Source organism: Pavona decussata, unplaced genomic scaffold (genome assembly GCF_977016875.1).
Source record: "Pavona decussata unplaced genomic scaffold, jaPavDecu1.1 SCAFFOLD_26, whole genome shotgun sequence".
In the NCBI taxonomy this organism is placed as follows: domain Eukaryota; kingdom Metazoa; phylum Cnidaria; class Anthozoa; order Scleractinia; family Agariciidae; genus Pavona; species Pavona decussata.
In genome coordinates, this window is record NW_028145449.1 from 339,149 (window position 1) to 364,141 (window position 24,993).

Here is a 24,993-nt window from a genome sequence, read left to right on the forward strand (position 1 = left end):
CGGTTGAGATTGTTTCTTCCGCATATTAACATCTCGTCGCGCAACAAATTTTCATGTTACAACAGGAAGGGTCGGCGTTTATTTATTGCGACAGCGACATGATATTTCAGTTCTTTTGTTCATTGTTCGTAGTCACGCGCTATGACGTGGACTGATGTCTCAATTTGGGCCCATCCGAAATCACTACCACGTGCATTTGGTAGACCACTCGACTCGCGTTGGTTGTTTTACTTTTTGCTGTGCTACACCGTGCTGACGAGAGCCAGCCAGCTCGAAACAGTTGTCCACGGTTGCCGCATTCTGTTGATTCTCGGTTTGGTCTTTATCATGTCGCTGTCGTGTTACGTTTTCTACGCAGTCCGATCAGCCTTGCAGAAATTTGAATACTTTGTGGAACCGGAAAAATACTTAAATGTTACGCGCAAAGAAGTTAATACGCGAACCAGGCAAACTCAACCCGTTACGCAACCGTACAGTCCGAAACGGAATTTTTCAGCATTTCTTACTTCCTGGTTTAAACGCCATTTTCTTCGCCTTTTCTTTGCTTATTTTTCCTTGAGTCTTTGCGGTGCATAAATTAAAATAAGATGTTGATAAATTTAAAACACTAAATTTCGCAAGACCACAGTGACAAGACGTTAAAATGTCGGATCTTTTGGGAAATTTCCCTGCAGACATATTTTGGCACTTTACACTTCCAACTTTTTTGTTTTCGTCTTTCTTTTACGGCCGTAGGGATCAGTATGCCATCTATTAGCTTAATCTATAATTTACTAATAAATTTTGCAACCCTGAGGCTAGTATTGTTGTTTTCAAAAGAAAGTGCTGGTCCAAGGCAATTCAACAGGGCACCCAACTAGAACATTTCACCACAAATACTTAAAATGTTCTCTCCTGTTTTTCCATATCGCACAGTGGCATTTTAACGTCATATTTCAGTGTAAGCTAATACAGATTGATTAGTTTGAATTTTCTAGGGAACGTAAGTTTACTGCCAGAATTTACTCGCTGTTGTGTTTTTCAAAAATGTCAGCTGACCATTTATCGACATATTGCTACTTGAAAACGGAACAAATTAGCTTTGCAGTGTTACGAAATCAGTTTAAGCTGACATTTTGCCGAAGGAAACTGTGCATTTTCTTTACGACAGCTCCCAATTATATTTCTAAGGCGATTTAAACATACATACATAATCTTTATTTCAACACGATGATAATCAAAGCTGTTAGCTTGTGGGGTCGTGTGTTTACTTCTAAACTAACCTAATCTACGTTACATTAGAATATTTCAGGTATAATGATAGTTAATAGTAGGTTAATAGTAGACACAATTCTGTTGTTTATATCGTGTGGTTGATGCAGATGTGCAGTTAAACTTAAAATCTTTAAAAAAGTTCTCAGCGCTGACCCGCTTTCTGAGATAGTTAAAGTTCGGAGACTCCGCTGCCTCCTTGTCGTTGTAATTAACAAAATTCCATAAGGATAAGCCTCTATATAAGAGAGGAACTTTCATATATCTTGACTCGCACCTTAGTACGAGGAGACACTTCTGCTGTCCGAGGCTATCCGAGCCGACATATCCACCGAATTGAACCGTTGGGTTCAAGGCATCTGAAATTCATTCTGAGGTACTAGACCGCGAAAGAATATTATGCGTTTAAATCCTTCTTTAAAGCTCGAACTGCGAAAGGCGTATAGCATCGGATTAAGACAAACTGCAATAAAAAGCTAACAGGAGGAAAACCGAAAGATTGGAATACAACTTATAGTTTATCTGTTTATCAACTCCTGACGCTAAAACTATGTAAAAAGTAGCAATTGGTCCATAACCAATAACAAATCCTGTAGTTGCCAGGATGAATGTTATAACAAGTTTCTTTCTTTCAGAACTTCTGTCTTCGTTAGTGTTCGCAGCACAAACCGTGTGAGAAAAGTACAATCCTTTGATCAAGGCTCCATAGCAATAAAGAAATACCATCAATGGAATATAGGCACTAATAATGCAGTATATGACCCCAAAAACATTGCTTTTCGTACTCAAAGGCAAGTTCCATGGGCCAGTACATCTTGAAAGCGATTCGCTCCATTCCTGAACAAAGAACTCTGGAAAAACGATGAAAAAGCTTGAGATCCAGATGAGAGCTATTGCCTGCTTGATGTTCTCGTCTGTTAATCGTAAACCCGTTCTCAAAGGCTTTAGCAAAGCGTGATATCTTTCTATCGCCAACAACGACAGAGTTAGTGCTGAGGTAGTTATTGCGATATCACTGAGAACTAAGAACTTGCAAGAGAATTTCCCAAATGCGCTCCCTGGATATCCAATGTGATACGAAAAGAAATACAACGGAGCCAACAAAATGGTGATGACATCGCTTACAGCCAAGTTTGCCAAAAGGTAATTTGTTGTCGAATGCATGTCTCGTGTTTTGTAGACAATTCGGATGACCAATGTATTCCCAATGAATCCGATGATATAAACAGGAATAGCGGCCACGAAAAGTCGAAAGTTAAGGCTATCGGTATTAATCATGATGTTTCCAGGTTTATCTTAAGATGTCTTTCAGTTCTCCTAGCTTGGATAAAAATAGCTTGGACTGATAGCCAACATTATCCATTCACACAAATTGTTTACTGTGACGTCATGCATGGGTATTAATATGGTGACGATTGAGATTAGGAATTATATTTTCATGTCACGCGTTTTGTCCAAATTCTAATTATTTAGGCAAAGGAAATTATTAGAATTTGGACAAGCGCAAGTGGACTCATTTCCTAATTTAACGAGTATACCATCTGATAACCTTTTAAATTACGCCCCCAATCGTCAGTTTTTGACTTGTTTATTGTATCGAGCAATGTGCCATGACGATGTTTTTTAGTTTACTAGTGAAATTATATATTACCGCTGAAATTTCGCGCCCTAGCTAAGGAGTAATTTGTAACCCATGGTATTATGTATGAAACTACACAATCATGATATCCCTTTTCGTTAACAACATACTGAGTGAATATATTCAGTTTGAGCCGTTTAACAAACACGTCACTCACTTGTCACAGATCGCAAACTCTTTCACTTAAGCCACCAGCTAGAACAAACAATTGGCAGATCCACCTGCTTTTTTCTGCGTAAGAGTTAAGAGATAAACTACAAAAAGAATCAATAACACAATTTTTAATTAGTTTCTTCCCATTCTCGTCACTTATCGTCCCCTCTTATGTTCTCAAATGCTCATGAGTGCTCAGCGAGAACATTTCACCAAAATACTTAAAATGTTCTCTCCTGTGTTCTCACATTATTTGCTGCCCTTTTAAAGACATATTCGTGTAAGCTACTACAAATTAATGAGTTCGGATGCTTTTGCAGAACGTCTTGGGAAAACGGAATTTTATTCCTCGAATTTACTAGCTGTTGAAGGTTTTACAAAACGTTCGCTGACTCTTTTTGCATTTTTAACGACATATTTACCCCTTCCAGAACGAAAGAAATTTGTTTGCACGCCGTGTTATGAGATATCTGAAGAAGAAATCTTTAGATTTTCCGAATTTCTCAGGCTAAAGGCCATTCTAACATATATCCGCAGAAATTAACCCTTGGGTACCCCTGAGAGTTGGGACACTGAACGTAGCATTAATTAATTCACAAGTAGGATGAGTTTTCAGGTGTGTCCATTAGGCGATATGTTGAAAGACGTTGACCGCTTTGATAACTTTCGCTTGTTTACGAAAGGCGTATATGTTCTCAAGAAAAGATTGCTATTTCGATTTGTTCAGTTCCCTTATCGAAATATGCTCTTAAAATAAGTGGAAACAATCTTTTTTTTTTTCGTTTTCCGATTATAATAATTTATCACGTTTTCTTCATCTTGAATCACCTGGCAAATGTGTAAGGCTGAAAATGATTGCGGCAAGAATTTTTTGATCGATGTTACAGATTAATAGGAATAATCTAATGCTGTGTTAAGAATAACATGAGAGTAAAATACTGTTGCAGGTCTTTAAAAGTTGTTTTGAGAATTTCGTGCGAAACAAAATGCAATGCCCAAGTGTCAGTTTAATATTAATTTTATGTCTATTTGCATCGATGCACTAAAATAACAAGTCCAACCTGCTGTTATTAGTGTAAAATGGGTGAAAAAATAACCTGTTTTCTAACTGCTGAGTGTCATTTTATATTCTGTGAAATTTTTCATTGTTATTGTTCTTTTTATTACCTTTCATTTAATTCTGTTTTATTTTTATAAAATAGTTTGAGAAATTTCACAAAAATGCTCGATTGACATAACGCTTTCTCAGTTAAACGTGTTCAGTGAAGCTCATTAACAATAGAACCGATTCTTGCTCAAAATTATTTCCTATTTAATTTACTTCAATAACCTCCCGCTCTGTATGGGTAATTTTAAACATGGTGCGAAAACCTCCAATAGGTTGCTAAGAACTGATCATTTAATTTGCCCGACAAAAATAACTTTTGGTCTGTTTAGTCATAACTGCTTAAATTGTGGATCCTTGTCAGATAAAGGGAAAATTATCTACCAGATGTTTTCTTGCCAAGTTTCAATATTAGCCTAAGCTGCAGACACCCGACAGCGTAGCAGGATCTGAGTCAGCACACTCTGTGATTGGCCTTTCAACAAGCTCATTGTTCCATTGGTCTGATTATAGCCAATTAGATTGGAGAGGATTTCGAAAGATACTTCCGGTATTTTGTTTCCTTCTTTAGTGGTTCAGAACAAGGATTTTAGTGCTAATTTGCAGACGGTGTTTAACGGCGGTTGATTCCTTCTGTGACGCAGGCTACACACTTTCAGTCAGCATCCAACAATCAGACGTGGAAAGACAAATTTATCCGTTATGATTGATACTAGTAGTGTGGGGTTCATCTTAGCTTTGGCAGAAATTCCATTCTTTATCGCCGGATTAATTGGAAATGTGTTAGTCATCCGAATTGTGCATAAAACACCAGACATGCATACGACGACGAATTACCTCTTGGCTAACCTAGCTCTTAGCGACGTTATCGCTATTTTGTTGGTGTGGCCGTTAATGTTGATACTAAGCTCTGGGTATGAAAAAATCAGTTGCAAATTTTCTTTCGTTTGTACTCTTCCTGTACTGGTTTCATCCTTTACGTTGACGGTACTAGCTGTGGAAAGATATCACGCTTTGCTGAAGCCTTTCAGAACAGGATTACGGTTAAAAGAAGACAACATTAAACAGGCGATCGCTGTTATTTGGATATCAAGCGTCGCCATCTGTTTGCCCGGCTTCTTTTCAATCGAATGGAGCGTAATGTACTCTTCTTGTATTCCAAACAAGGTGTATTTCATCATAATCCCTATAGTTCTGGCTTATATCCCGAGATAGTATTTCTTTATTGTTATGGATCCTTGATCGAAGGACTGTACTTTTCTCAAGCGATATGTACTGAAAACACTAATGAAGACGGAAATTCTGAGAAAAAAAAACTTGTTATTACATTTATCCTAGCGACTTCCGGATTTGTGATTGGTTATGGACCAACTTGCATTTTTAAGACCGTTGCAATGTTAGGAGGTGTAGAACAGAAAGGCTTTCAATTCTCTTATCAAATGGCTGTCGTTGAATCAATATTATTTTGTAGTTTATGTGTTAATCCTATTTTGTACGCTTTTCGCAGTACAAACTTCAGAAAAGGATTTAAACGGATATTATTCTGTCGAGAACCGCTGCAACAAATTGTTATGCAAATGTCATGATCAGGAAGTTCAACTACTTGTAAATACTACAGTCAAGTGCATTAGAACCGAGTTTGTGTGTTTTTCTTTTCCATTAACCATAGAGAGATAACTTTCAGAGATGTTGGTAAATTAAATAGGTGATAGCCTTCTATGGAGTCGCTCTTTATAAGGGATTCGTCGAAACTTTCAGGCTCGATCCGCAGTTTGTAAGAGGAACGTGCAGCCATTTTGAACAGCTTGTTTTCCACTTTCTTTGTCGATGTTCGCGAAATAAATAACCTATCTTGCAAGTCAACTCTAACAAATGGAAAGAATTATTTTTAATTTCACCAGTATTTCAGGACAGTTTCACTAGAAAGAACTTCTGAATTAATTCTATAGGTCATAAGCTAGCACACCAAATAAACCTTTTATTAAAACGTTTATTTAACTTTATTTCTCGTCTGGCGCGATTGGAGGCGGGTGGTGAGACGTCATAACGTGATGCACTCCTACAACTTGCCATAATTGATTTAGGCGAAAAAGATATTGGCAGAATTACTTTAAAAAATTAAATAACAAGCGAGTCCTTTGTCGTTTCAGTATTTCTTGGAAAATATTAAAAACACAATCAATCAATTTTGCTGCTTATATCTAACAATTTTCTCTACAGCTGTAATTAATATTTTAAATAACAAACAAAGCGACAAGCGAATGTTCAATGTTAAATATTTAGGGAAATGCAAAACTAAATTCAGTTATTAAATAAAATGTCGACGAAAATTTAACAACCATGGTGTGTCGTTTGTTTTACATCTTGTTGTACGTTAAGTGGCTGTTTGTTTAATTTTCAATTGCTTAATTTTTCCTTTTCTATCTTAAACATACTGACTCTTTTATCCTTTTTACTGAATTATGCCATAAAGGTTGTTCTCGGACCTTTCTGTAATAATAAACAATGGTTAGCTTGACGAAGAGGAGAACAATTAAGCATTAGTGTAGAACATCACAGAAGCGTTAACTTAAGAGCTCCTTGAGGCGATTGCCAACAACAGCTCGAGCTTCTCGAGCGCTCTTCAAAATTTTCCTATCCTTAACTGGAAAGACGCGCGCCAAACATGAACCAATTCGTAAAAAAAAAAACGGTCATAAAACTGAGTGGAGTCCAGTTCGGTCTGTGATCGCACGCTTATCAAACAGAATCAGAAGTCTGTGTAGCGAGAGTGCGACAAGTGTTATCACGGGTATAGGGTTTAAAAACCGACTTGCACGACGTAATTAATACTGACCGTTGCCGATTAATTCCATCTACTACAAAATTCCAGTAAAACATAGGGGAAAACTTTTTAGGGGAATGAAAAGGCAATCACTTTTTGTTGCAAAACAAGCGAAAGAATACAAACCCATTCATGTACAACTGCCCACGTGATAGCACGGCGTACTGTCCAATAACTTAGGAATGGCAAGTTTTTGCACAGTTCTATTAATATTCAAATCATGCCTATCGAGAATTTCGATAACGTTTTGTTAAAACCAGAGCAACATTTAAATTCCGGACTCAACCAAGGGGTTTGCTTAGTGACCTGGTCTTTGGTTGGAATATCATTCGAGTGAAGTTAGAGTTTCGTTTAATCCGTGTGAAATTAAATCATTTAAGTCTAGCCATTCTCTTTTGATATCATACTAGGCAAGAGGCAAATAATATGCGTTTTGAACAATTCACTCAACGAGCTGTTACTGACACGAGTATGTCAGTAACAGTGTCTGTATGTTTGAAACTACACAATATCCCTTTTCGTTAACAACATACTGCGTCAATATATTCAGTTTGAGCCTTCTAACAAACACGTCACAAACTTGTCACGGATCACAAACTCTGTCACTTAAGCCACCGGCTAGATCAAACAATTGGCGGATCCACCTGCTTTTCCCGCGTAAGAGTTAAGAGATAAACTACAAAAAGAATCAATAACACAATCTTTAATTAGTTTCTTCCCATTGTCGTCACTTGTCGCCCACTCTTATGTTCTCAAATGCTCAGGAGCGCTCAGCGAGAACATTTCACCAAAATACTTAAAATGTTGTCTCCTGTGTTCTCAGATTGTTTTCTGCCCTTTTTAAGACATATTCGTGTAAGCTACCACAAATTGATCTGTTAGGATGCTTTTGCAGAACGTCTTGGGAAACGGAATTTTATTCCTCGAATTGTTGTTGGTTTTACGAAATACTCGCCGACCCTTTTTGCATTTTTAACGACATATTTACCCCTTCGAAAACGAAAGGAATTAGTTTCCCGCAGTGTTATGAGATTTCTGAAAAAGAAATCTTTAGACTGTCTGTGCAACTAACTCCGAATTTCCCAGGCTAAAGGCCATTCTAACATATATCCACAGAAATCAACCCTTGGGTACCCCTGAGAGTTGGGACACAGAACGTAGCATTAATTAATTCACAAGTAGGATGAGTCCATCTGACGATATGTTGAAAGAAGTCGACCGCTTTAATAACTTTTGCTTGTTAACAAACGGCGTATATGTTCTCAAGAAAAGATTGCTTTTTCGATTTGCTCAGTTCCCTTATCGAAATATACTCTTAAAATAAGTGGAAACAGTGTTTATTTTCGTTTTCCGATTATAATATTTTGTCACGTTTTCTTCATCTTGAATCACCTGGCAAGTGTCTAAGGCTGAAAATGATTGCGGCAAGAATTTGGTGATTGATGTTACAGGTTAATAGCAATAAGCTAATGCTGTGTTAAGAATAACATAGTTGTTTTGAGAATTTCGTGCGAAACGAAATGCAATGCCCAAGTGTCACTTTAATATTAATTTTATGTTTATTTGCATCGATGCACTAAAATAACAAGTCCAACCTGCTGTTATTAATGTAAAATGGGTGAAGAAATAACCTGTTTTCTAACTGCTGAGTGTCATTTTATATTCTGTGAAATTTTTCATTGTTGTTGTTTTTATTATTACCTTCCATTTATTTCTGTTTTATTTTTATACAATGGTTTGGGAAATTTCACAAAAATGCTCGATTGAAATTATGCTTTCTCAGTTAAACATGCACAGTGAAGCTCATTAACAATAGAACCGATTCTTGGTCAAAATTATTTCCTACTTAATTTACTTCAATAACCTTCTCCCTATGTAAGTAATTTTAAACATGGAACGAAAACTTCCAATAGGTTGCTAAGAACTGATCATTTAATTTGCCCGACAAAAATAATTTTTGGTCTGTTTAGTCTATATAACTGCCTAAATTATGGATCCTTGTCAAATAAACGGAAAATTATCTACCAGATGTTTTCTGGCCAAGCTTCAAGTTTAGGCTGAGCTGCAGACACCCGACAGCGTAGCAGGATCTGAGTCAGTACACTCTGTCATTGGCCTTTCAACAAGGTTATTTTTCGATTGGTCTGGGTATAGCCAATTAGATTGGAGAGCATTTCAAAAGAGACTTCCGGTATTTTGTTTCCTTCTTTGGTGGTTTAGAACAAGGAGTTTGGTGCTAATGTGCAGACGGTGTTTAAGGGCGGTTGACGCAGGCTACACACTTTCAGTCAGCATCGAACAATCAGGAGTGGGAAGACAAATTTATCCGTTATGATTGATACAAGTAATGTGTGGTTCATCTTAGCTTTGGTAGAAATTCCATTCTTCCTCGCCGGATTAATTGGAAATGTGCTAGTCATCCGAATCGTGCATAAAACACGAGAAATGCATACGACAACTAATTACCTCTTGGCTAACCTAGCTCTTAGCGACGTTATCACCATTTTATTGTCGTGGCCGTTAATGTTAATACTAAGCTCTGGATTTGGAAAAAAAAGTTGCAAGTTTTATGTTGCTAGTATCCTTCCTATACAGGTTTCATCCTTTACTCTGACGGTACTAGCGGTGGAAAGATATCACGCTTTGCTGAAGCCTTTCAGAACAGGATTACGGTTAAAAGGAGACAACATTAAACAGGCGATCGCTGTAATTTGGATATCAAGCGTCGCCATCTGTTTTCCCGGCTTCTTTTTAAATGAATGGAGCGAAAAATACTCTTCTTGTATCCCAAACAAGGTTTATTTCATCGTAATCCCTATAGTTCTGGCTTATATCCCGATGATAGTATTTCTTTATTGTTATGGATCCTTGATCAAAGGACTGTACTTTTCTCACACGATATGTACTGAAAACACTAATGAAGACAGAAATTCTGAGAAAAAAAAACTTGTTATTACATTTATCCTGGCGACTGCAGGATTTGTTATTGGTTATGGACCAACTTGCATTTTTCACACCGTTACAATTTTAGGAGGTGAAAAGCAGACAGCTGGCTTTAAATTCTCTGATCAATTGGCTGTCGTTGAATCAATATTCTTTTGTAGTTTATGTCTTAACCCTATTTTGTACGCCTTTCGCAGTACAAACTTTAAAGAAGGATTTAAACGCATAATATTATGTCGAGAATCGCTGCCACAAATTGATATGCAAATGTCATGATCAGGAAGTTCAACTACTTGTAAATACTACAGTCAAGTGCATTAGAACCGAGTTTGTGTGTTTTTCGTTTCCATTAACCATAGAGAGATAACTTTCAGAGATGTTAGTAAATTAAATAGGTGATAGCCTTCTATGGAGTCGTTCCTTATAAGGGATTCGTCAAAACCTGTCAGGCTCGATCCGCAGTTTATAAGAGGAACGAGCGGCCATTTTGAACAGCTTGTTTCCCACTTTCTTTGTCGATGTTTGCGAAATAAATAACCTATTTTGCAAGTCAACTCTAACAAATGGAAAGCATTATATTAAATTTCACCAGTATTTCAGGACAGTTTCACCAGAAAGAAGTTCTGAATTCATTCTATAGGTCATAATCTAGCACACCAAATAAACCCTTGATTAAAATATTCATTTAAGTTTATTTTTCGTCCAGCGCGATTGGGGGCGAGTGGTGAGACGTTATAACGTTGATGCACTCCCACGACTTGCCATAATTGATATAGGCGAAACAGACAAATGTTTGGTAATGCAGAGATATGCAAAAATTTACGATAAAAACCGACGTTTCGGTGTCTTCATGACGCCATTGTCAAGGAGAAATAAAAAATTACAGAGTCTGCGGCAAGGTGTAACAATAAATTAGCATATAGTGTTTAAGGCTAATGAAATAAATTCTTTTGCGCGAATAGAGTCGTTTTGCACGTTCAGAGTGGGTTTTAGGTCTCTGATGAAAAGCATTTCGTTAACCAAACAATCGAACTTATTTCTACACTTTTTCAGAATGCTAAAACGCCTCAGTAGGTCTTTCGGGACTTCGCCATGCAAAAAGCATCTTCAGTGTATAAACACTACCACGAACAGCATGACTCGTTAATCTGATTTACTGAATTGTGCCATAAAGGTTGTTCTCAGACCATTTTGTAATACTAAACAATGGTCAGCTTGACAAAGAGGAGAACAATTAAGCATTAATGTTTTTTTTTGTTTGTTTTTGTTTTTATGTTTGTTTTCTTTTTGTTTTTTGTTTTGTTTTGTTTTTTTACCGCGGCCGAGTTCTGGATGCACACGGGAAGTTTTCGAGAACATCACAGAAGCGTTTACTTAAGAGCTCCTTGAGGCGATTACCAAACTCTTCAAACTTTCCTATCCTATACTGGAAAGACGCGCCGCAAACATGAACCAATTCTTAAAAAAACGGTAATAAAAGTGAGTGGAGTCCAGTTCGGTCTGTGATCGCATGCTTATTAAACTTAATCAGAAGTCCGTGTAGCGAGAGTGCGACTTGTTTTATCACGGGTATAGGGATTAATGACCGAATTGCACGACCTAATTAGTACTGACCGTTCCCGATTAATTCCATCTACTACCAAATTCCAGTAAAAATGAGGGAATTTTTTTGGGGGGGGGAATGAAAAGACATCACTTTTAGTTGCAAAATGGGCGAAAGAATACAAACCCATTCATGTACAACTGCCCACGTGAAAGCACAGCGTACTTTCCAATAACTTAGAAATGACAAGTTTTTACACAGTTCTATTAATATTCAAATCATACCTATCGAGAATTTCGATAAAGTTTTGTTAAAACCAGAGCAACATTTAAATTCCGGACTCAACCAAGAGGTGTGCTTAGTGACCTGGTCTTTGGTTGGAATTTCATTCGAGTGAAGTTGGACTGAGTTTCGTTTTATCCGTGTGAAATTGAATCGTTTAAGTTTAGTCATTCTCTTTTGAAATCATACTAGGCAAGAGGCAAATAATATGCGCTTTGAACAATTCACTCAAAGAGTTTTGTGCACAAGTTAGAATTTACTTTGAACCGTAAAATGGTAGCGCTTCTGTCTTCAATAACAAAAACGAGGCCTCATAAGAATTCAGTTTCACCCTGGTTCTTGTAAGATCTTAAGACCACCCCCAGAGTCCACCCCGCCGCCTCCCCCACCGCCCCCCCCCCCCAAAAAAAAGATAATAATAATAATAATAATAATAATAATAAAAACAAGGCCAAGGGGGAAGTACCGCTAATTGAGATGAGTTGGCCCGTGAAAATCAAAGCAGAAGAGGAGACGACCAAGTAAGCACCACTTCGAGTGGAGCTGAAGGAACGATATCAGGGGTACCAAGTGACACAGCACAACATCATAATTGATGTCTTGGGAGGCTATTCGAGGGAAGTGAAACAGACGCTCTAGAAGTTAGTTGCCGATAGAAGCAACTCAGTAGCATTCAAGATGCAAAAGTCTGTCTTAAGCAGCTCCCTCCGCATTGCAAAATCCGTCAATATCTTGAACTAGACAGCTAGTTACAAAGCGAACAGGCCATATATCTTAAGATTTTTTATTGCATGAATCCATTTTAACGCTTTATTGCGTAGGATCATTTTAAGAAAACATTTAAAGTTTGGATTTTCTGTTAGACGAATTCAAAGCATTTTAGTCCAAAAGTAATTTTAGGACTTTATAAATTGATTCATTTTTAGAGCTTTAGCTTATATGATTTTTCAAAGTGAACATTGGAATCTAGGGGTTTCATAAGAAGTCAGTGATTAGTTGTTACGGTTAAGTCTTCGCGAGGTTGACTACGGTGTGCCGTCCAACCATCGTTTGCTTAGCTTCTAGCTATCCAGAAGTTATCACTGCCTTTCACAATACATTCAAATTGATTATAAATTCATCCTAATTTTCTCAAAATCAATAAATTAGACGTTGTTTGATCACGTTTGCACTGAATATTTGACTTTTTTGTTTCAATTTGTTCATCATTTAAGCTGATCAGATCGATTGTTGAATTTAACGTAAAATTTAACAGAGTTCCAGTCGTTCACAGGTTTTTTCGCTGTTTTCAATTTAAGCTAAGTGATTATGCTGGTTCCTCATGTTAACGTCTCGTCACACAACAAATTTGGTGCTTCCAGAACAGGAGGCACCATATGAAAACACCTGCACTGTAGATATCCGCAAAAATGAACCGTTGGGTTCCCCTTATTCAGATTGTTAAGACATCTAAATCTCATTCTGAGGTACTGGTCCGCGACAGAATATTATGGGTTTAAATCCTTCTTTAAAGCTCGAACTACGAAAGGTGTATAGCATCGGATTAAGACATAACCTGCAATAAAAAGCTAACAGGAGGAAAACCGAAAGATTGGAATACAGCTTATCGTGTATCTGTTTATCAACTCTTGACGATAAAACTGTGTAAAAAGTAGCAATTGGTCCATGACCAATAACAAATCCTGTAGTTGCCAGGATGAATATTATAACAAGTTTCTTTTTCTCAGAACTTCTGTCTTTGTTAATGTTCGCAGCACAAACCGTGTGAGAAAAGTACAATCCTTTGATCAACGATCCATAGCAATAAAGAAATACCATTAATGGAATATAGGCACTAATAATGCATTATATTATCCCAAAAACATTGCTTTTCGTACTCAAAGGTAAGTTGCATGGAACAGTATACATCTTGAAAGCGATTCGCTCCATTCCTGAACAAAGAACTCTGGAAAAACGATGAAAAAGCTTGAGATCCAGATGAGAGCTATTGCCTGCTTGATGTTCTCGTCTGTTAATCGTAAACCCGTTCTGAAAGGCTTTAGCAAAGCGTGGTATCTTTCTATCGCCAACAACGACAGAGTTAGTGCTGAGGTAGTTATTGCGATATCACTGAGAACTAAGAATTTGCAAGAGAATTTCCCAAATGCGCTGCTTGGATATCCAATGTGATACGAAAAGAAATACAGCGGAGCCAACAAAATGGTGATGACATCGCTTACAGCCAAGTTTGCCAAAAGGTAATGCATGTCTCGTGTTTTGTGGACAATTCGGATGACCAATGTATTCCCAATGAATGCGATGATATAAACAGGAATAGCGGCCACGAAAAGTCGAAAGTTAAGGCTATCAGTATTAATCATGATGTTTCCAGGTTTATCTTAAGATGTCTTTCACTTCTCCTAGCTTGGATAAAAATAGCTTGGACTGATAGCCAACATCATCCATTCACACAAATTGTTTACTGTGACGTCATGCATGGGTTTTAATATGGTGACGAGTGAGATAAGGAATTATATTTTCATGTCACGCGTTTTGTCCAAATTCTAATTATTTAGGCAAAGGAAAATTATTAGAATTTGCACAAACGCAAGTGGAATCATGTCCTAATGTAACAAGTATACCATCTGATAACCTTTTAAATTACGCCCCCAATCGTGAGTTTTGACTTGTTTATTGTATCGAGCAATGTGCCATGGCGATGTTTTTTAGTTTACGTGTGAAATTATTATTACCGCTGGAATTTCGGGCCAAAACTAAGAAGTAATTCGTTAGCCATGGTATTATGTATGAAACTACACAATATCCCTTTTCGTTGACAACATACTACGTCAATATATTCAGTTTGAGCCTTATAACAAACACGTCACAAACTTGTCACAGATCACAAACTCTTTCACTTAAGCCACCAGCTAAATCAAACAATTGGCGGATCCACCTGCTTTTCCCGCGTAAGAGTTAGGAAATAAACTACAAAAAGAATCAATAACACAATCTTTAATTAGTTTCTTCCCTAGGGCGTCACTTGTCGCCCACTCTTATGTTCTTAAATGCTCAGGAGCGCTCAGCGAGAACATTTCACCAAAATACTTTAAATGTTCTCTCCTGTGTTCTCACATTATTTGCTGCCCTTTTAAAGACATATTCGTGTAAGTTACTACAAATTAATCAGTTCGGATGCTTTTGCAGAACGTCTTGGGAAAACGGAATTTTATTCCTCGAATTTACTAGCTGTTGAAGGTTTTACAAAATGTTTGCTGACTCTTTTTGCATTTTAAACGATATATTTACCCCTTCGAAAATGAAACAAATTAGTTTGCACGCAGTGTTATGAGATTTCTGAAGAAGAAATCTTTAGATTTTCTGTGCAACTAAATCCCAATTTCTCAGGCTAAAGGCCATTCTAACATATATCCACAGAAATCAACCCTTGGGTACCCCTAAGAGTTGGGATACTGAACGTAGCATTAATTAATGCACAAGGATGAGTTTTCAGGTGTGTCCATCTGACGATCTGTTGAAAGAAGTCGACCGCTTTAATAACTTTCCCTTGTTCACGAACGGCGTATATGTTCGCAAAAAAAATGTTTTTTCGCTTTGCTTGGTTCCGTTATCGAAATCTGTTCTTAAAATAAGTGAAAACAATCTCTTTTTCGTTTTCCGATTGTAAAAATTTATCACGTTTTCTTCATCTTGAATCCCCTGGCAAATGTCTAAGGCTGAAAATGATTGCGGCAAGAATTTGTTGATCAATGTACGTTACAGGTTAATAGGAATAATCTAATGCTGTGTTAAGAATAACATGAGAGTAAAATACTGTTGCAGGTCTTAAAAGTTGTTTCGAGAATTTCGTGCGAAACGAAATGCACTGGCCAAGTGTCAGTTTAATATTAATTTTATGTCTATTTGCATCGATGCACCTGTTGTTATTAATGTAAAATGGGTAAAAAATAACCTGTTTTCTAACTGTTGAGTGTCATTTTATATTCTGTGAAATTTTTAATTGCTATAGTTCTTATTATTATTTTCCAGTTATTTCTATTTTATTTTTATAAAATGGTTTGAGCAATTTCACAAAAATGTTCAATTGAAATTATGCTTTCTCAGTTAAACATGTTCAGTGAAGCTCATTAACAATAGAACCGATTCTTGCTCAAGATTATTTCCTACTTAATTTACTTCAATTACCTTCCCCCTTTGTAAGTAATTTTAAACATGGAACGAAAACTTCCAATAGGTTGCTAAGAACTGATCATTTAATTTGCCCGACAAAAATAATTTTTGGTCTGTTTAGTCATAACTGCCTAAATTATGGATCCTTGTCAAATAAAGGGAAAATTATCTACCAGGTGTTTTCTGGCCAAGTTTCAAGTTTAGACTGAGCCGCAGACACCCAACAGCGTTGCAGAAATAGAGTTAGTGCAGTCTGTGATTGGCCTTTAAACAAGCTCATTGTTCGAGTGGTCTGGTTATAGCGAATAGAGTGTGTGCACGGCGGCCATGTTGGAGGACTAAAACAATAGAAGATATTTGCATAAAAATAAAATATAGTTCCCAAAGAAAAATCATTGTATTGTTTCGGTCCTCCAACATGGCCGTCGTGCACACATTCTATTAGATTGGAAAGGATTTCGAAAGAGACTTCCAGTATTTTGTTTTCTTCTTTGGTGGTTTAGAACAAGGATTTTGGTGTTAATTTGCAGACGGTGTTTAACGGCGGTTGATTCCGTCTGTGACGCAGACTACACGCTTTCAGTCAGCATCAAACAATCACGCGTGGAAAGACATACTTATCCGTTATGATTGATACTAGTCGTGTGGGGTTCATCTTAGCTTTGGCAGGAATTCCATTTTTCCTCGCGGGATTAATTGGAAATGTGTTAGTCATCCGAATTGTGCATAAAACACGAGAAATGCATACGACAACTAATTACCTCTTGGCTAACCTAGCTCTTAGCGATGTTATCACCATTTTATTGGCGTGGCCGTCAATGTTAATAATAAGCTCTGGCTTTGAAAAATTCAGTTGCAAGTTTTATGTTGTTAGTATCCTTCCTATACAGGTTTCATCCTTTACTCTGACGGTACTAGCTGTGGAAAGATATCACGCTTTGCTGAAGCCTTTCAGAACAGGATTACGATTAAAAGAAGACAACATTAAACAGGTGATCGCTGTTATTTGGATATCAAGCGTCGGCATCTGTTTGCCCGGCTTCTTTTTAATCGAATGGAGCGAAAATAACTCTTCTTGTATTCCAAACAAGGTTTATTTCATCATAATCCCTATAGTTCTGGCTTATATCCCGATGATAGTATTTCTTTATTGTTATGGATCTTTGATCGAAGGACTGTACTTTTCTCAAACGATATGTACTGAAAACACTAATGAAGACAGAAATTCTGAGAAGAAAAAACTTGTTATTACATTTATCCTAGCGACTGCCGGATTTGTTATTGGTTATGGGCCAACCTGCATTTCTCACACCGTTACAATTTTAGGAGGTGAAGGGCAGACGGGCTTTTTAAAATTGTCTATTCAATTGGCTGTCGTTCTATCAATATTCTTTTGTAATTTATGTATTAATCCTATTTTGTACGCCTTTCGCAGTACAAACTTCAGAAAAGGATTTAAACGCATAATATTCTGTCGAGAACCGCTGCAACAAAATGGTATGGAAATGCCATGATCAGGAAGTTCAACTACTTGTAAATACTGTAGTCAAGTAAAATTGGTACCGAGTATGTATGTTTTTCATTTCCATTAACCATAGAGAGATAACTTTCAGAGATGTTAGTTAATTAAATAGCTGATAGCCTTCCGTTTTGGTTTCGATCTCGTCGAAACTGACAGTTTATAAGAGGAAGGAGCGGCCATTTTGAACTGCTTGTTTTCCACTTTCTTTGTCAATGCTCGCGAAATAAATAACCTATTTTGCAAGTCAACTCTAACAAATGGAAAGCACTACTTTAAATTTCACCAGTATTTCAGGACAGTTTCACCAGAAAGAAGTTCTGAATTCATTCTATAGGTCATAATCTAGCACACCAAATAAACCCTTGATTAAAATATTCATTTAAGTTTATTTTTCGTCCAGCGCGATTGGGGGCGAGTGGTGAGACGTTATAACGTTGATGCACTCCCACGACTTGCCATAATTGATATAGGCGAAACGGATATAAATATTTGGTAATGCAGAGACATGCAAAAATCAACGATAAAATCCGACGTTTCGGTGTCTTCATGACGCCATTGTCAAGGAGAAATAAAAAATTACAGAGTCTGCGGCAAGGTGTAACAATAAATTAGCATATAGTGTTAAGGCTAACTAAGTATCTAAATACTTTTGCGCGAATAGAGTCGTTTTGCACGTTCAGAGTGGGTTTTAGGTCTCTGATGAAAAGCATTTCGTTAACCAAACAATCGAACTTATTTCTACACTTTTTCAGAATGCTAAAACGCTTCAGTAGGTCTTTCGGGACTTCGCCATGGAAAAAGCATCTTCAGTGTATAAACACTACCACGAACAGCATGGCGAAGTCGCGAAAGACCTACTGAGGCGTTTTAGCATTCTGAAAAAGTGTAGAAATAAGTTCGATTGTTTGGTTAACAAAATGCTTTCCATCAGAGACCTAAAACCCACTCTGAACGTCCAAAACGACTCTATTCGCGCAAAAGTATTTATTTAATTAGCCTCAAACACTATATGCTAATTTATTGTTACACCTTGCCGCAGACTCTGTAATTTATTATTTCTCCTTGACAATGGCGTCATGAAGACACCGAAACGTCCGTTTTTATCGTTAATTTTTGCATGTCTCTGAAACAGATATACGCAGAATTACTTTTAAAAAATTAGCTAAGAAGCATGTCCTATCTCGTTTCAGTATTTCTTGGAAAATAACAAAATACATTCAATTAATTTTGCTGCTTATATTTAACAATTTTCTCTACAGCTGTGATTAACATTTTAAATAAACAACAAAGCGACAGGCAAATGAATGTTAAATATATAGAGAAATGTAAAACTAAATTCACTTATTAAATAAAATGTGGACGAAAATTTAACAGCTATGGTGTGTCCTTTGTTTTATATCTTGATGTACGTTAAGAGTCATTGTCTGAGAAAACCAGGCAGAGGTGAAAGATGGGGGTCGGCCGATTTCCCTCAAACTTTCACCATTTAATGTCTGTCCGAAATGATAATGAATGATGCTATTTAGCCATTCTCTTGCTGTTGCGTTTCGTAGTTTGACCACCCCCCCTGGTTTTGACCCTTGTCACGCAAAATATATGCAGAATTTGAAGCTCAATAAAATATATTTCGCGTCATTTCTGGGGACTCATATCGATTGCTTGTATTGTTTATCGTCTAAAAAACGTTGTTAAAGGAAAATATCCCGACTTAACAGAAAACTTAATTTTTTATGGAATTTTGCAATTTCCTTGCGATCGCGAAAATGTCTTGGGCCAAATATGAGGCAATTTCGAAACTGTTTTTCTCAGAGGTGCGGCGTTCCTTTCCAAAAATTTCTTGATATTTTTTAAGCCAAACATCTGTTCTCCCAAAATCAGCAAACTCTAACTTGAGCCATTAAAATGCGTTTGCATGAGCCACGCTAGAAGTCAAAGATGACTCGGTATTTTTGCTAATAAAGTTCCACAGCGGGTTTTTCTCGGTTTTTCTTTATTTCATCTTCTTCTTTTTTGGTTTTTTGTTTTTTTGTTTTTGGATAAGCTCGATGAAACTATCCTAACTTTTCGAGGTAGAACTTCCCTGGAAGATTTAGTTGAGTGACGCTTTGAGCAGGAATAACATCAAATTGGTGTTAGCTCACACTTGATTTGATTATGCGTGACATGTCACGGTATTTGACAATTGTCAAACGTGATCATAAACAGAACACATTTCCCACTTTTTTTTACATTTGCATTTTAAACTTGGTAACAACAAGCATTTCCCTGAAACTATATTGAGTCTTGGAGTCAGTCGGTTGTTGATAATTGTTAATTCAAATAAAAACAGTATCAAATACCTCTGAAACTTGCCACGGCAAAAGAACCTCCGGTATGTTCGTTACATAACAGACAATTGAAAGAACAACAAATCTTTCTTCTGTGCTCTTTCTGGTCTGTGGGTTCGCCTTGTGGCGATGAAGGTGTTGGTTTGAAGATTTGTCCCTTGCTATCCTGTACACGAGATATTGAATCGCACTGGCTCGTCAGTCTTGGTTTGGGAAGAAAGCGTGGCGCAACGGGTTCAAAGATCTCCGGTGAAGTCGATTTGATTCTCAACAGAGCAGGTAAATTTGATGTCCCTGAAGATGAGAAGGAGGAATGACTGTTTGCCCCAGACATCACAAGAACCTTACAACAGCTAGACCGGCCGATAACGGACTATGTGTTGCCACCCAAGTTATAAGGGACAACGAAAGTGCATTAAGTACACAAACCCGACGAGTAAATGGCAAGATGTCACATAGCATTTTTGAGCTGCATAACGCTGTTGTTCCCATCGGTTCAGGTTTGTTTTATGTTAACTGACTGACTGCATACTAGACTCATTTAAAAAATATAAACAACATACCATTTACGGCCGTGGGAACCGAACGCGAAGTTTAGCACATTTGTTTTGTTTACATTTGTTCCGCGGAGTCGCAATGCCGCCTTAAACAGGAGAACCAATCTTAACCTCCATGCTACCTATTGTATTTTGATATAGTTTAAAAGCAGCTTTTGCTTGGAATTTGGAATAAAAGCGGGCAACATTCTACCTCATTATATTAAAGTGTCTCTCAAATACATATTAACCCGGGATATTAAATATTTCATATCCATCAGAAGAAACTAGTTTTATTTTATACCAATAATACATTGTATTTTTTTTTTACAAGGAATCATGTCATTTTTGGTATAAAACAAAACTAGTTTCTTCTGATGAATATGAAATATTTAATAAATAATTAAATAATAAATATATAAAACACTTTAATGGGGCAGAATGTTTCCCGCCTTTATTCCAAAATTCCAACTAAAAGCTGTTAAAAAACAATAGTGTAGCATGGAGGTCAAGATTGGTTGTCCTGTGATACGACTAATTTGAGGCGGCATAATGCGACTCCGCGAAACAAATGTAAACAAAACAAATGTCCGAAACTTCGTGTTCGGTTCCCACGGCCGTAAATGGTATGTTGTTTATATTTTTTAAATGAGTCTAGTATGCAGTCAGTCAGTTAACATAAAACGAACCTGAACCGATGGGAACAACAGCGTTATGCAGCTCAAAAATGCCTTGTGACATCTTGCCATTTACTCGTCGGGTTTGTGTTTTACCCTTTTGTTGTCCCTTATAACTTGGGTGGAAACACATAGTCTGTTTTCGGCCGGTCCAGTCTGTTGTAAGGTTCTTGTGATGTCTGTCTCTTCTCATCTTCAGGGACATCAAATTTACCTGCTCTGTTGAGAATCAAATCGGCTTCGGAGATCTTTGAACCCGTCGCGCCACGCTTTCTTCCCAAACCAAGACTGACGAGCCAGTGCGATTCAATATCTCGTGTACAGGATAGCAAGGGACAAATCTTTAAACCAACACCTTCATCGCCACAAGGCGAACCCACAGACCAGAAAGAGCACAGAATAAAGATTTGTTGTTCTTTCAATTGTCTGTTATGTAACGAACATACCGGAGGTTCTTTTGCCGGGCAAGTTTCAGAGGTATTTGATACTGTTTTTATTTGAATTAACAATTATCAACAACCGACTGACTCCAAGACTCAATATAGTTTCAGGGAAATGCTTGTTGTTACCAAGTTTAAAATGCAAATGTAAAAAAAAGTGGGAAATGTGTTCTGTTTATGATCACGTTTGACAATTGTCAAATACCGTGACATGTCACGCATAATCAAATCAAGTGTGAGCTAACACCAATTTGATGTTATTCCTGCTCAAAGCGTCACTCAACTAAATCTTCCAGGGAAGTTCTACCTCGAAAAGTTAGGATAGTTTCATCGAGCTTATCCAGAAACAAAAAAACAAAAAACCAAAAAAGAAGAAGATGAAATAAAGAAAAACCGAGAAAAACCCGCTGTGGAACTTTATTAGCAAAAATACCGAGTCATCTTTGACTTCTAGCGTGGCTCATGCAAACGCATTTTAATGGCTCAAGTTAGAGTTTGCTGATTTTGGGAGAACAGATGTTTGGCTTAAAAAATATCAAGAAATTTTTGGAAAGGAACGCCGCACCTCTGAGAAAAACAGTTTCGAAATTGCCTCATATTTGGCCCAAGACATTTTCGCGATCGCAAGGAAATTGCAAAATTCCATAAAAAATTAAGTTTTCTGTTAAGTCGGGATATTTTCCTTTAACAACGTTTTTTAGACGATAAACAATACAAGCAATCGATATGAGTCCCCAGAAATGACGCGAAATATATTTTATTGAGCTTCAAATTCTGCATATATTTTGCGTAAAAACAGGGTCAGTAAGGGTCAAAACCAGGGGGGGTGGTCAAACTACGAAACGCAACAGCAAGAGAATTGCCAAAAAGCATCACTCATTATCATTTCGGACAGACATTAAATGGTGAAAGTTTGAAGGAAATCGGCCGACCCCCATCTTTCACCTCTGCCTGGTTTTCTCAGACAATGACTCTTAAGTTGTTTTATTTTGAATTGTTTAATTTTTCCTTTTCTATTTGATACATACTGACTCGTTAATCTGATTTACTGAATTATGCCATAAAGGTTGTTCTCGGACCATTCTGTAATAATAAACAATTGTCAGCTTGACAAAAAGGAGAACAATTAAGCATTAATTTTTCTTTTGTTGTTGTTGTTGTTGTCGATGTTGTTGTTTTGTTTCGTTTTATTGTTTGTTTGTTTTTTTTTTTTGTTGTTTGCTTTTTACCGCGGCCGAGTTCTGGATGCACACGGAAAGTTTTGGTGAACATCACAGAAGCGTTTACTTAAGAGCTCCTTGAGGCGATTGCCATGAACAGCTCGAGCGCTCTTCAAACATTTCCTATCCTATACTGTAAAGACGCGCGCCAAACATGAACCAATTCTCAAAAAGACGGTAATAAAACTGAGTGGAGTCCAGTTCGGTCTGTGATCGCATGCTTATTAAACTTAATCAGAAGTCCGTGTCAGAGCGAGAGTGCGACTAGTGTTATCACGGGTATAGGGATTAATGACCGAATTGCACGACGTAATTAGTACTGACCGTTCCCAATTAATTCCATCTACTACAAAATTCCAGTGAAAAATAGGGAAAAGCTTTTTAGGGGAATGAAAAGACATCACTTTTAGTTGCAAAATAAACGAAAGAAAACAAACCCATTGATGTACAACTGCCCACGTCAAAACACAGCGTACTGTCCAATGACTTAGGAATGGCAAGTTTTTACACAGTTCAATTAACATTCAAATCATACCTATCGAGAATTTCGATAAAGTTTTGTTAAAACCAGAGCAACATTTAAATACCGGACTCAACCAAGAGGTGTGCTTGGTGACCTGGTCTTTGGTTGGAATTTCATTCAAGTGAAGTTGGACTGAGTTTCGTTTTATCCGTGTGAAATTGAATCGTTTAAGTTTAGTCATTCTCTTTTGAAATCATACTTGTGTTCGCAGCACAAACCGTGTGAGAAAAGTACAATCCTTTGATCAACAATCCATAGCAATAAAGAAATACCATCAACGGAATATAAGCACTAATAATGCAGTATATAATCCCAAAAACATTGCTTTTCGTACTCAAAGGCAAGTTCCATGGGCCAGTACATCTTGAAAGCGATTCGCTCCATTCCTGAACAAAGAACTCTGGAAAAACGATGAAAAAGCTTGAGATCCAAATCAGAGCTATTGCCTGCTTGATGTTCTCGTCTGTTAATCGTAAACCCGTTCTCAAAGGCTTTAGCAAAGCGTGATATCTTTCTATCGCCAACAACGACAGAGTTAGTGCCGAGGTAGTTATTGAAATGTCACTGAGAACTAAGAACTTGCAAGAGAATTTCCCAAATGCTCTGCTTGGATATCCAATGTGATACAAAAAGAAATACAACGGTTCCAACAAAATGGTGATGACATCGCTTACAGCCAAGTTTGCCAAAAGGTAATTTGTTGTCGAATGCATGTCTCGTGTTTTGCGGACAATTCGGATGACCAATGTATTCCCAATGAATCCGATGATATAAACAGGAATAGCGGCCACGAAAAGTTGAAAGTTAAGGCTATCAGTATTAATCGTGATGTTTCCAGGTTTATCTTAAGATGTCTTTCACTTCTCCTAGCTTGGATAAAAATAGCTTGGACTGATAGCCAACATCATCCATTCAAAAAAAATTGTTTACTGTGACGTCAAATGCATGGGTTTTAATATGGTGACGTGTGAAACTAGGAAATATATTTTCATGTCGCACGTTTTGTTCAAATTCTAGTTATTTATGCAAGGAAAATTATTAGAATTTGGACAAGCGCAAGTGAAATCATTTCCTAATGTAATGAGTATACCATTTGATTACCTTTTTAAATTACGCTCACAATCGTGAGTTTTTGACTTGTTTATTGTATCGAGAAACGTTACCATGTCAATGTGTTTTAGTTAACTTGTGAAATGATATATTACCGCTGAAATTTCGCGCCAAAATTAAGGAGTAATTTATCAGCCATGGTATTATGTATGAAACTACACAATATCCCTTTTCGTTAACAACATACTGCGTAAATATATTCAGTTTGAGCCGTTTAACAAACACGTCACTCACTTGTCACAGATCACAAACTCTGTCACTTAAGCCATCAGCTAGATCAAACAATTGGTAGATCCACCTGCTTTTCGCACGTAAGAGTTAAGAGATAAACTACAAAAAGAATCAATAACACAATCTTTAATTAGTTCCTTCCCTAGGGCGTCACTTGTCGCCCACTCTTATGTTCTCAAATGCTCAGGAGCGCTCAGCGAGAACATTTCACCAAAATACTTAAAATGTTCTCTCCTGTGTTCTCACATTATTTGCTGCCCTTTTAAAGACATATTCGTGTAAGCTACTACAAATTTAATCAGTTCGGATGCTTTTGCAGAACGTCTTGGGAAAACGGAATTTTATTCCTCGAATTTACTAGCTGTTGAAGGTTTTACAAAATGCTCGCCGACCCTTTTTGCATTTTTAACGACATATTTACCCCTTCGAAAACGAAAGGAATTCGTTTGCATGCCGTGTTATGAGATTTCTGAAGTCAAAATCTTTAGATTTTCTTT

The 24,993-nt window shown here is 37.2% G+C and overlaps 2 protein-coding genes, 1 long non-coding RNA gene and 3 pseudogenes across 3 annotated transcripts in view; 4 read left to right on the forward strand and 2 right to left on the reverse strand.

Moving 5' to 3' along the window:
• Positions 1–1,021: 1,021 nt before the first annotated feature.
• Positions 1,022–2,529, reverse strand: LOC146485349 (G-protein coupled receptor 54-like; annotated as a pseudogene).
• A 2,005-nt stretch (positions 2,530–4,534) lies between these two features.
• LOC146485350 (QRFP-like peptide receptor) lies at positions 4,535–7,343 on the forward strand (annotated as a pseudogene).
• A 1,512-nt stretch (positions 7,344–8,855) lies between these two features.
• LOC146485351 (QRFP-like peptide receptor) lies at positions 8,856–11,001 on the forward strand. The gene is made up of 2 exons (XM_085103259.1): positions 8,856–9,052; positions 9,142–11,001. Exon 2 carries the CDS (start codon positions 9,304–9,306, stop codon positions 10,189–10,191), a length of 888 nt encoding a protein of 295 aa, XP_084959385.1. The 5' UTR covers positions 8,856–9,052; positions 9,142–9,303; the 3' UTR covers positions 10,192–11,001.
• A 1,479-nt stretch (positions 11,002–12,480) lies between these two features.
• On the reverse strand, positions 12,481–14,124 carry LOC146485352 (QRFP-like peptide receptor; annotated as a pseudogene).
• Positions 14,125–16,337: 2,213 nt separating this feature from the next.
• Positions 16,338–18,807, forward strand: LOC146485353 (QRFP-like peptide receptor). The gene has a single exon (XM_085103260.1). The coding sequence runs from the start codon at positions 16,537–16,539 to the stop codon at positions 17,422–17,424; it is 888 nt and encodes a 295-aa protein (XP_084959386.1). The 5' UTR covers positions 16,338–16,536; the 3' UTR covers positions 17,425–18,807.
• A 4,397-nt stretch (positions 18,808–23,204) lies between these two features.
• Positions 23,205–24,993, forward strand: part of LOC146485354 (uncharacterized) — a 37,744-nt gene continuing 35,955 nt past the window's right edge. The window contains exon 1 of the long non-coding RNA XR_014863416.1: positions 23,205–23,235. This is a non-coding gene — a long non-coding RNA (uncharacterized LOC146485354). The remainder of the gene's footprint in view (positions 23,236–24,993) is intronic.